The following is a 13,662-nucleotide window of genomic DNA, read 5'->3' on the forward strand; positions in this document are numbered from 1 at the left end:
GAAATAAGAAATAATGATTACAGGCTGAAAATTGGGATCATGCATAGAGGTTGGAAGAAGGGAATGATGACTGTAGGATGGTAGAAGGGATCATACTAAATGGATGGAACTCAGGTATGAGGGCTGTGAATACGAATCTTGGCTCTGAGATGGAAATGGGGAATTGTGGCTCTGGACTGCCAGAAGTAATTGTGGGAAATGAGTGAGCACCTCGGTCCACTCTGCTTTTGAAATGCTTGATAAATATTATCCAATGGATTGCATGCCTATATGCAGCTTATGTCCCATCTACAACGATTGGAGGCAGCAACAGTATCAGAGCAATGCAACGCATAGAAACTTACCGTTTCCACTTGACCTTTCTGTACTGACAGTAGAGCTGAATAAAATGAGAAAATATTGGTCACAGGCTTGTTATTCTGACCCAAAAAGCAATCTCTCTTATATGAGAAACATCTTATTGTTGTAATGGGAGATCTGTAAGGTGGATGTTCTAGAAGAGTGAGATCAAATGGGCTGAAGGGCCTTCTTCATTGGAACCTCTCTTATGATCCTGTGATGTTGTTATCCTCAAATACTGGCTATAGTCTACACTCCCTATAGGAGTTGGGAACACAGAAATCTGCAACAAAAACAACAACATTACATTTGTATAGTGCCTTTCCCGTTAGGAGGACGTCAAGGCATTGGACAATCAGTGTTTTGGACCCGAGCTGGGAGTCGGGATCGGGGGGGGGGGGGGGGGGGGGTGAAGGGCAGGAGGGTGATCGAAGATACGAAGGTCGAAGAGGAGGATCTTGAGATCAATCTTGAAGAAGGGAGGGCAGAGGCTGAAGGACTGTGGGGTGGAGTGGACAAGCAGGGAGTTTGCATCCTGGATGCATAATTAGCCTGGGTGTTATGAATGTATGTATGAGGGTTTCGGCAGCCTGCAGTGTGAGACAGTGGTGAAGCTGGGCGATGTTGCAAAGGTGGGGGGATGGCAGAGTGGGTAATGGCACGGATGTGGGTTAGAAAGGATAGTTGAGGGTCAAAAAAGACACCAAGGTTCTGGACTGACTTAGTAATGTGGAGTGTCCATCTTTGGATGGTGATGTATACAACTGTTTACAGGCAATCTTTTCACTGACTGATAGGTAGAGAAAGCATTCCTGTTGCCTGAAGCACTACTGACTGTATCCTTTTAGAACATTATCATACAGTGAAAAAAGGAAGGGTTTGGACTGGACGGACTGGACAGCGCTCCATGATTTTTCCTATTAATAGTTTTCTTTCAACAACAGATTCCCTTGAATTTTGAATTGTCTGGTTTCCGGTTTGAACTGAATTCAGAGGAAATTGTAGGTTTGCGCTAAAAAAAAGCCTCATTTTACCAAAGGAAGCAAAGATTGAGGATGTCAACCGCATTCCCCTTGGGTGGTTAGGACTGTAATTGGATCAAGATTGACATGCCCTAATTAGCCTTCATGTTATCATGGTGTAATAAATGTTTAACTAAAAGGAAGGAGTGTATCCCCCCCTCCATTAAAACAGAAACCATGACAATGCCAATTAGGCTTAATTTAAACACCTCCTTATGTGCATTGGTTTTGAATATTGTTTGTTATTTTGTTCCGATGACATCATGACGGTAGGATTGGGGGTGGGGGGCTCGGGAGTGTCTATCTTGAAGGATATATCGATTGCCACAATGTGAAGCCGCTAATTAAGTTGAATTATCACAATGACTAATCCACAGGGCGAGAGCTTTCCCTGTGTGTACAATGATTCAGTTTGCCCATACTGGTATCTCGATGACTTCTCCATGCAGTTCCCATTAACAGCGATCCCTGTTTAAACAGAAAATAAAATTAAATCACTGCAGAAATCAAAATTGATCCTTGTCTTTTATTGGCTGTAATCTACATAATCACTACCCTTTACTGTAAAATCCTATGCTTTGATATGTCGTCCCTACGTAAAGATGCTGTATTGAAATGCAAGGATTATTATTATTCTCAGAGGTCCTGATGGTGAAATTTCTGCTTTAAATAGTAGTCAATGCAACACATCAGTAATGTAATAATTACTGAACTTGCAACTTACATTTATGTATATAGTACGCAATATGTACATAATACTAATGTAAAAGTGGTCCTATAGTCAGATGCATAACTGAATTCCAGTTTGCTCCTAATAGACTTTGTGAAGACAAATGATAAGAGATGAATAATTAATAACCAGCTATACCTCTATAATTTGTGTTTTGATTAGTAATTCAGAATGATTTCATGTAATTGCAGTTAATACTCTTTTTAAGATGGGGCGCACATCGGTGTCAATGAATCGGTGTTTATTCCGAGAGAAAATATGGTGCGGTTGGTTATACTCACTTTTCTGAGGAAGGGAATCTGAGAACTCGTGGTCACTCTGAATCCTTTGTCTGTCAATCATTTGCTTGTTCAACACTGACTCCAAAATATCGACATTAACATGAAACTGATTGCAGTTCGGTTCCTAGCTTCCTGCCTGGTCTTGTTCCTAAGGGTGGGTTTGAGTTGTAACCTCCAATAGAATAATTTCATACACATTTCTGCAAAGTGGCAGAATTAATAGGGTTATTCATGGCTGCTTATTTCCTTTACGTATCCATTCATCTACAAATAGCTCTATTAAATGAGGTAGAAGCTCTGGGCAGAAATAATAGTGGAAAGATTACAATCATAGACATTTTTCCAAATTTAGTCATTGTAATCTGAAAAGTAGGTTATTTTAAGGTGGCATTTGAGGCATTTGTAACCACTTAGAAAATTCCAAATACGACTCAATTTGTCTGGCTCAAATTGAAATTATATTCCATGTAGGCTAGAGGAGCCTAGTTTAATACATAACAGCACTGTAGATAATCAGAAATTTTCAGGATATAAGAACCCATTTGGTTCATCTTGTCTGTTGTAATAATAACAATATCCTTGCATTTAATGTAGCACCTTATCACGTCTTTGAGATGTCTCAAAGCGCTTCACAGAATATACTGTAAAGTGTAGTGACTGTATTTTGCGGGCAAAACGCAGCAGCCAATTGCACGTAGCAACGGCCTACAGACAGTCTTGGATTGAGTGACCAAGTTACCACACTACTCACATGGCTTTGAGCTGACACACTCTCACTCAACCCAGCATTGGACCTGGACCTCAAGAACATCAAGGTGATTAGCACATAACAAGCTGTTCTGTAAAGGTCTGCCCGCAACGCTGAAGGCCGATGCCCATCAGACAGCTGCTGGAAAGCGTTACCTGGATTCAGAGTTCATGAACACAAGTTTGTATGTCCAGAGTCTGGAATCCACCCTGATTGGCCATCAGAAAGGCAAGCAGCTGCTGCTTAAACTCCGCACCTCCAACTGGTGGAACCATCGCTTAACAGGAAGACAGGAAGAAGGTGGCAATGCTCTCACACATTTTATGCTGAGATGTATTGCCCACCAGGAAGCTCACGGGGAGTTCCTTGTACCTACCATCCACTGAGCGCGGGCTCCAACCTGCGCTTGTCGGATTTCGAATGGCCAGCTAGTGACTGTCCTCCTTGGGGGAGGTAAGCACTGTATCATTGGAACTGAACTGGCTCCAAGGTGAGTTGCCTGGTAATGGAATGGTGTAATAGAGCCAGCCCTTTGCGGTGGTCTCGGTAGTCCAGTTCCTGAGCCAGGCAGGTCCGCAGTAATGGAGGGCACTGCTCATGACAGCACAGCCAGTTTGGCTCATCGGCAGCACCCGGTAATGAGTCATCCCACCCAGTTCCCGTTAACCTTGCAAGTCAAAGCACTAACTAATAGAGTGGTCCTAGATGGACATGCAGCGGGAAAGCTTGACGGACAGCAATATCAATGGCAACCAGGGTTTAGCTGGTTAGACTCCAGCAGAACCCCAATGCACACTTGGGATCTCCAAGCCTTGGCTTTTGCCAACCTGTGCCTAACACTTTCCGGAATTAGGTAAGTTGGATGCGTCCCTCCAGGGAGAGCGCACACATTCTATTCCAACAATCTATCTCTGGGATTTCCATGTGTAGGTGGGATGCCTGGAAATCTCAGCTTGGTTTGGATACCCTTAAGTATGGTGATGGGTTTCCGCATTTGTCAGACATCTGCTGCCCCCCAAAAATTGGGACTTTAAACCGAGGCTCCTTCTGCCTAAGAACTTCAAAACAATGCGCTGCATGAAGGGAGTTATATAAATGCAAATTGTTGTTGTTCAGGTGGACATTAAAGATCCCTTGAAACTATTTGAAAAAAGGAGGAGTTTCTCCCAGAGTCCCGGCCAGCAATCCTCCAGATAAAATTGATCATGCACTTCATGGCTGTTTATGGGACATCTCTGTGCACACATTGGCTGCCACATTTGTTTGTATTATTAAGCACTCCGAGACACTATCCGGCGTGAATGGCGCTATATAAATGTGAATGTAAGTTGTTGTTATAGAGAACACTCAACAGTAAATCTTGTGAAGCGGTTTGGACATCCTCCAAATGCAACAGTTATTATTATTATTGTATTATTACAATTTAAATCATTCTGTAGAGGTCATTTCTAAAAAAAAATTTGTGATGGTTCAGCCAGACCATAACACTGCCACTTTACATGTGAAACAATGTTACTTTTCCTAATATATTTGAGCTTCCTAAGATGGCTACTTTTTGCAGGAGGTTGATATTTTGTTCATTTGGTATTTTGTCAAGCCACTTTTGTCTTATTAACATTCCCGGTTGCACCGATGACTATAGGAACTATGTTTTACATTGCCACGTACGTCCGCATTAAATTAGTAGATCGATATATTTCCTGATTTTCTCCAGTCCTTATTTTTCCCCATTGTAATCACTTGTGATAGCCACATTAATAATCTATATGTGCAAACTATTTGATTCTTTATTTTTCTCTCCCCCCTCCCTCCCACACGCACACACACACACCATCTCCCCTTCCCAATCACACCACTTTACAGTACTATACAGCATGATATATTAAATGCAAGGGTGTCCCTCTCTCTTAAACCATGACTGTTTGTGGGATGTTACTGTGAGCAATTGGCTGCCACATTTCGCCCACAAGATACACAGTCACTACACTTTACAGTATATTCTGTGAAGCGCTTTGAGACGTCTTGATGACATGATCAGGCGCTATATTCAAATGCAAGATTATTATTATATTATCATTATGATAATACCTGGTCTGTTACAAATTGTCCAGTGAATATAGTTAGCTACGTTATTATGTCTAATCAGATACTTTGTTTATGCTAGGGCTGGGCATAACATGAAAAATAATGATAATTATTTTTATTATTTTCTTGTTGTTCCCTTCAGAATTTTAAACACCTCTGCCATATCCCCTCTCAACCTACTCTGTTCACTAAAAAAACGCACCAATTTAGCCAACCTTTCTTCATATATACTTTGTTTCATATCTGATATTATCCTAGTCAATTTGCTGCACCATCTTGTTCTCTATCACATTCTTCTTGTATTAGGGTGGCTAACCTTGACTACAATACTACATCTGCAGCAGAACTAATGTTGAATACAAAACTAATCATATCCGTGCTATTCAGATATCTGGCAATAGTTCAAAGGCTCATTTCTCCACTCCCAGCAGCTAATTCTCCATCTTCTAATTCTCCAGAGAGGACTTGGATGAAATAAGTACCAAGAATAAAATGCTTTGAAATTGCTATGGAGCCTGTCAAATCTCCACGATTGAATAATGCTAACCTTTGGTTTATTTTACCTACAAAATAACAATAATGATTCCATTAATCAACTCATTTACCAACAAAATAGTCAATAGCCAGTTGCATTACCAAAACAGTGCCACATTTCCATTGTAGCCACAAAAACAAGCAATTTCAGGCCTTTTACTCCATTTCTTATGTTACACCAGAGATACATTGTCCCCATTACACCAGAAATCAGATAGATACAGGTTCATTGCCCTTATTACAATAACAAATTGCATTTGTATAGTGTCTTTCACGTCATGAGGACATCCCAAGGTGCTGGACTTTCAGGGATTTGGGCCCAAGCGTGTGAGGTTGAATCTTAGAACATTTGACTGCAAGTTAAATTATCATTATTATTCTGGCATTAGGTAGATCACTGGTGGGGTCATTGTTGGACTAATGTGTGCATGTTTTGGCATGTTACCTTCAGTAGCACATTAATGTAGGAACATATGGATTGAAATTCAGGACAACATTACATGTTGTAAGGGACTTTAACTGCAATGATTCAGTGTTGAGTTCACTCTCTCTTCATTAACGCTTGATAGCGTCTAATTTATTGGTGTGAAGAGCAGACCGTTGAGAGTTTAATAACTTGTACACACAATGGTTCAAGGAACTGAACAGACCCTTGTGTTTCTTGTTCTGTTAATTACCACCAGCTTGAAAATTCAGGATGCAAAAGCAAGGCTGACGTCGTGTTTCACCCACCAAATATAGTCAATTCACTTTACAGTAAATTCTGTGAAGCGCTTTGAGACGTCTCAAAGATGTGATAAGACGTTATGTAAGGCGGAATCCTGTAGCTCAGTGGTTAGAGCACTCGCCTTGCAAGCGAGACACCTGGGGTCAATTCCAGGCAGGGCGAAACCTTGGACAAGTTTTTTTACTCCACACGCCTAATAATAATCTCTCCAAAACAAAACAATAATAAATTGGTCATTTTCAATCCACGACTGTTTGTAGGACACTGCTGTGCGCAATTGGCTGCCGCGTTTCGCCCACAAATATACGGTCAATCCACTTTATAGTCTATTCTGTGAAGTGCTTTGAGACGTCGAGAAGACGTGAAAAGCGCTATATCAAATGCAAGGATTATTATTATTATTATGTTGCCTTTGCAGTCCAGTTATAATGCAGAAATTCCATTAGCAGCCGAGATCAGCCTGACACCAACCTGAATTTCATCCCAATAAGACTAGGAAGGAGAAAGCCATTCAGTCCACCCGTCTGATCCAATTAAACCATTTAATCCCATTTCCCTGGCAAATATTAATATATTTGCTCCTCAAGTAACTTTGAGAGGATCAGAGAAGAGCTACAAAGTGAACTTGCTGCCTGTACTTTGAGCTCTAAGTGATGAGGAAGGACTCACAGAACTGAACTTATTTTTTACTGGAGGAGACGTGAATGGGAATGGAGGCTATAGGGAAAGGTGCAGGCTGAAATGAGCAAATACACCACAGTATGGAGTGCTTGAGACATTTGCTTGGAGTTTTTGTTTGATTTATATTATCTTATCTGTGCAGAACCTTTTCCCAGCAGAGAGAAAGTGTTGGGTGAAGGTTGTGATAGGGATTAAGTTCTGCATGATATGTGGAGTGAGGGAGTTTAATGGACAAAATAACCTTCACAGGCTTCACATTCTTTTATGTTCCAATATACCGTTAATGAAGAATTCCTGAGTTCTCAACAAATAGCTTGTTTTGATTCACAACTTCAGTGTTACAGTATTATGCTCCTAAGAATAACTTGAACAGATTGAACGCCTCATGTGGTCCCTTGTAACATTATGTAGAACAGTGTTAAATGATAACTGTAAGATTGCTTCACTGAGTGTTAAATATCTGCAGCACCAAAGACAGAAAGCCTGGATCACTTTGATGTGCTTTATTCTCTATGCACCCTGTAGTCGCTGTCACTAGAGCCCTGATCAAAGCACACAGTCCTTTGATTTCTTGGATAGCTGTAGCTTTCATACAACATGTACAATGGCCAATGTGCTTGAAGATTAGTACATGTATTTAAGGAACTGACTTCAGTATTTCAGAAACAGAACACTGATAATGACATGCAGTCTTCCCCCTACACCCCCCCGCTGCCCCGATATCTAGAGTTAAATAGTGTACATCTGTTACATACTTTTTGCTGAGAGTCTTGTATTCCAAATTACAGTGCTCCTGGACTTTATCCTTCGTGAAAGGCACTCTACAAATGTATGTTGTTGCTGTTGGTCCCAATACCAACAGGACATTTCTTGCAGGTCTACCTGTCCTGTGCTGCTTGTTTCCTCCTTATGTCAGTCTGCCTATGCTCTGTGGAAATGATTGTTTGTTTTGGGGAGTGATGAGGGTATGTGAGAAGTCCTTTTTCTAACTAACTGGAAATGGATTCAGATTGCTTAGTGCTTGCCCATCCGAATGGTGAGGCTAAACAAAATTCACTCGGAATAGGATATGTTTCATAAGTGGTTTATCCACATTTTTTGTGGAGGAGTGCACAGTGGCCTGTAACGATATGCTCCCAACAGTTAGTGTTACATTATTCTGGACATTTGAGGGACACTGTGTTCTCTAGAGTTGAACCCAGGAGAAGAAGAGCTAGATCTGAATAGATTGCAAGGCTAGACATGACCATTGTGACTTTTCAGACTGTTAACCACTACACAGTGAGTAAATAACACATTTCTGCTGCACTTTATCTCATCTCTGCCAAACTGAAAGCATCACTCTTTCTGTCCAATAGTCTTGCCTCCTTTTCAAAATAAGCCTTTATATTTTCATAGGCTGGGTTTCAGTGTGTTAGACTCAGTTAGTACTCTAACCTCAATTATGAATTATACAGCATTTCTTTTATTCTTTTCCCTCTCGCTAATCTTCTCCTTCGTGTTGACTTCTTGATACCTCGCCCAACTAGCTATTCATTGTGTATGAGCTTTGACAGAGGTCATGTGGCATGTTATCCCCAGGCAGTGGGTGCAGTGCAATAAGCCACCTCTCGGCATCACAGAGCAGTAGTTGTAGAACACCTGAAGCCCATTTGGGAAACACGTGATGGAGTTGTACATTTGTTTTCAGATGATCTGAAGGTAGAGTCTAGCAATAAAATCACTGTCAGTGTCTGTGAAGGTGATCAATGCAACTGGTGGCTGGTACACACCTGTCAGGAAAGTATTTAAGGTTACTGCGTTGCACTGTTTAAGTGATGTGAAGTGAGCAAGAGAGTTCCTCCGTTCACCAGTGGACATGAGCAGGTAGCAGGTTGCAGAAACTCTTCAACGTTGCTCTCTTCACTAAACTCTATAAGAGATTGTCCCTATTAATATTTTAGAATACAGTATATGAGTAATTTGAGACATGAGATATAGTAAGTGTAGTATGTTTAGAAGAACCAGGCAACTTTGGATCTAACGTTCCCAAAACATTCCACTGTGTTGGTAGACTAATCCATCCAGAATTCATTGCTATCATTTCCATTATTGTAGCACGCGACTATCAAGGTGGTAGAAGGCGGATTAGATGCACCTTGGTCGTTTTTCATCTAGTAATTCATATGTTTCCATGTTGAGGTTGAAAAAGTACTCGAACAGAAAAGCACTCCAGAAATGGGGTGAGCACTGGAAAAACGCCATGACGTAAAGTGTTGTATGTGCAGGAAAACCAATATACGTCACAAGAATTCTGCTCCGAAGTGATCTTTAGAGTCCATGTGGGCTCCATACTCAAGACGCACTCACACTCGCTCACACCATGTACACCAAGAATAGCCGATTGTGCAAGGTACTAGAGAATGGCTAGTTTCCTCAGAACTGTTCCCCAGCAACCCAGGGTCAACACCTCCAATAGAGGATGGAAGAAAGTAGAAGATTGGAGAGAAAATAGAATTGCCTTTGAGTTAAATATAGCCGTGATTGCTGGTGTGTGGTGTCATTGCTTTCAGCACAATGCAGAAATCGCTTCTCCTTATGCCAAGACCCATAGATAATAATTCTATCTTTCAATTTTCAGGTGCTTCAGAAGTTGGGTAAAGCAGATGAAACTCGAGATGAACAGTTTGAAACATTTGTACAGAACTTCAAAAAGCAGGAGGTAAGCACCACAAATGTTTTCACCCTGGCTGGAGAAGTAGACCTCTAACCTCCAAGAATGGGTACTGTGTTTATAGAGTGCTTTCATTAGCATTAATAATAATAATAATAATCCTTGCATTTGGTATAGCGCTTATACATCATTGAGACGTCTCAAAGAGCTTCACAGAATATACTGTAAAGTGAATTGACTGTATATTTTGTGAGAGCAACGCAGCAGCCAATTGCGCACAGCAGTGTCATGGATTGAGTGACCAAATTATTATTTTTTTTTGAAAGGATTATTACTCCCAGAAAGTGATCAGCCAATCAATCAACAACCAAATTCCTAGTTACTGCTAAGTAAACAGAGTGTAGAGTAAGGAAACTTGCTTAAGGTTTCGCCCCGCCAGGAGATCGAATCCGGGATCTCTCGCTTGTGAGACAAGACTCCACAATGGCAAAAACAGTGGAAATCCCAAACAAACCCGCCTTGTGGAACCTCGCTGCTTAGACTACTTTGAGACGGTGGTTCTGACAACACAGCTATAACACAGTGTCTTTGTATCACTACAGTGCTGAGAGTGATAGCATTTTGTTTCTGGACGGATACCATGGGGCATTTAAAGCCTCTTGTCCGGAAACAAAGTGCAACTGGCAAACAGTCTCAAGAAATTACTTTTATTTTTATAGAACTTGATCAACATGTCTCTACAGGTAATCACTGTCAAGTAGTATTATTATTTTTGTAATCAAAAGCAACAGTCAATTTGATTATAACATTTGATTACATTTATAGAGCAGCCTTTAACAATTAGATAATTATTTGGGAAGGACAAGTTTTTCAGGGCTGTGGGGAGACAACGGGGAGTGGGATTGATTTAGATAGCTCCTTTTAAAGAGCTGGTAACAGACACGATGGGCCGAATGGCCTCCTTCTGTGCTGTATAATTCTGTGATTCTATGAACAGCATATCTTGCATACAAGATCCCACAAGCAGCCATGACTTGAATGATCAATTATGCTGGGCACCCAGAGAAACTGCCCAAATAGTATCATGGGATTTGTGATATCCACCTGAAGAGACAGACGGGAACCTCATTTTAACAACTCAACCGAAGGCATCCATCGATTCTTTTCAAACACTATTTTACATTGATGCTTTAAAAAGAGTATTAATGAGCATGTGGAGTGAGCAGAAGACACTGTTTAGACTTAGGTGACTCGTGAAGAAAAAGAGCAATGTGGACTGAATGACTCGAATGGCTTGTTTCTGTGCTTTAACATTCTTTGATTCAGTGAAAAGTATTGGTACTTTTTAACAAGTTGTGAATAATAGAAGCTCTGTGTCATAAAATAGTTAGTTAGAAAACTGCTTCCCTCTACCCTGGTTTCTTCGGCAGTCAGACAGATGAGGTCAAGCAGTCTGTTCTCTTTAACAGCCACAAGTGATGAGGATCAAACTGCTATTACTTGAATAATGAGATCAAGCACATGTTTGAATGATATGCATTCTCCTTTAAGCTACACAAAGAACTGCTCCCTCATGTCTCCTGTGCCTTATTCAATAAGTGCCATTTGTCTGTACATCCATCTTCTGTACAGTATTGTGCCAACATGTTGTTTGATTAATGTTCAGTACCTGAATGAAGTGAAGCTTAATGACTTACAAATAACATTGCTGGCTGAAGGAAAACAAAACCTATCAATAATGAGGCAATGAAATGAAGGCACATTTGTGTTGTATTCACTGTGATTTATAGGAATTATAGGAAGGTGATGGAATAGATTTCAGCCACATCTGGCATAAATGAGGCTTGAAGAACATGGATTACTTTGGTCATTGCTTCACTCCTTCTCTAGCATGGTGTTTCCTCCTCATATTTCAGCCTCCATACGCTGGACACTGTATTCTTTTCTCTGCTCCTATATCACGGCCCACGCTACTCAGTGGCCAGGTGCAAGCTATGCGGTTTTAGCTAGTCAGACTCCAGCAGAACCCCAACGCACTTTATGGGGTTTCCAAGCTTTGGCTCTTGCCAACTTAAGCCTAATACTTTCCGGAATTAGGTAAGCAGGATGTGTCCCTCCAGAGAGAGAGTGCGTATTCCATTCCAACATTTTATCTCTGGTATTTCCATGTGTAGGTAGGATGCAATGGCAATCTCAGCTTGGTTTGGATAGTCTTAAGCATGGTGATGGATTTCCGCATGTTTCAGACAACCGATTGACCAAAAAAATCAAATCCTTCCAATATACTGTACTGATTCACTGTGGAGAGAAAGGGGCTATCTTGATTATAACATATAACAAAAATTATTATTATTATAACAAAAATTCAACTCTGCTTGAGCTAAATATTATAACTGCCTAGCATTTGGCAGGAATGAGGGGAAAGCTGTATGGAAAAGGCCAGTGGAGCCCCATGGACACTTTGTGTGAATGGCAGATGGAACAGCAAATGAGACTTATATCAGAGCTACGTGAGGGATTAGATTTAGGAGATCAAAGGCCAAACCAGGCTGGTAGTCCCTTCTGTAAGAGACTGCTTGGCTCTTTCATGACAATGTGTCAGGAGGTTTTGCCAGTCGTCAGGCTATTACAGCAGCTTAAGACCGCAATCACTATATCCTCTATTACTGTTCCGTGTCTGGTTCCTTTTTGTATGAGTTAATTAACTGAGAATCATTTGGTTTTATTGGAAGTCTGCTCCGCATGTCCAGTTGCAGTCAGACCGCTGTGCTCACAGGCTCAGCTGCATCAGTAAAGGTAGTCCCAGCCCCACTTTCCATGAACCTGGTGTCCTTCAGACACTGCATCATTAGTCAGTCTGCCCTGCGCTCACAGGTTACAGCTTCATTGGAGAATAAAGTAAGAACAGATGTCTGCTGCCCTTCAAAGCAACACAAAGTGGAACATTTTCAGCAACAGTTCTTTGACAGGATCCTCGAGGACATTAACTTTACATGTGAAGACACTTTGTAAAAGAATCACAGAACATTTATGACCCAAAAGGAGGCCATTCTGCCTGTCATATTCTATTGATGCTGGCTCCCCCACTGAGCATACAGATTTATTCTCATCCTGATCTACTGCTCTTTCTTCAAAAGCTTTAATATTTTTCCTTAAGTGCTTATCTAAGTTCACCACGGTAAGATTCTCCAAACATCCATGTATCTATGACATGTTGGAGACTATATAGTGACAACTGGAAATTTGAGCATGAAGATATAGTAATAATGATAATCATTGCATTTGATATAGCACCTTATCACATTGTTGAGACGTCTGAAAGCACTTCACAGAATATACTGTAAAGTAAATTGACTGTATATTTTGTGGGTGAAACGCAGCAGCCCAAACAAATCTGAGTGTAATTCTCTGCTGGTGGTAAACTTGTCAACATTGTGCCTGAAATTTCTCATAGTTTTAGCCTCAAGACCATTGTCTTAAAATGTCTAGCTTGCGCAGAATTTGCACAGTTCTTTTTTAATAAGTCAAGAAAGCTCACTTGAAAATTAAGACTGAATAATCTTCCAAAGTTCTGTGCAGTCTTAACTTTTAAGCCTACGACTGTGAGAAATCCCGGGCCTCTGATCCTCCACTAGCTGATGAATTCCATCATGTGGTTGGCTGCAGTAATGGTGGAGGAGAAGCTGCTGTCTGCGACCTGAGTTTAAACTATACACATAAAGGTTTTATTCCCCTGGTAGCTGCGTTCTAATGCAAGCTCCGGTTAGGTGAGCCGAACTCCCTTTCCCTTCCCCTTAATCACTTCTTCCACTCTTTATCTATCTTTAAATCCTGTCTTAATATCTACCTCTTCAACATTGCA

At 40.9% G+C, this 13,662-nt stretch overlaps 1 protein-coding gene across 3 annotated transcripts in view; it reads left to right on the forward strand.

Moving 5' to 3' along the window:
- Positions 1 to 13,662, forward strand: part of amph (amphiphysin) — an 89,455-nt gene that overhangs the window by 17,641 nt on the left and 58,152 nt on the right. For all 3 annotated transcript variants that reach the window (XM_042332368.1, XM_042332370.1, XM_042332369.1), the window contains exon 2: positions 9,768 to 9,848. In XM_042332368.1, the coding sequence (XP_042188302.1) occupies positions 9,768 to 9,848 (81 nt within the window). The remainder of the gene's footprint in view (positions 1 to 9,767; positions 9,849 to 13,662) is intronic.

This window comes from Callorhinchus milii, unplaced genomic scaffold (genome assembly GCF_018977255.1).
Source record: "Callorhinchus milii isolate IMCB2004 unplaced genomic scaffold, IMCB_Cmil_1.0 Scaffold2, whole genome shotgun sequence".
NCBI lineage: Eukaryota > Metazoa > Chordata > Chondrichthyes > Chimaeriformes > Callorhinchidae > Callorhinchus > Callorhinchus milii.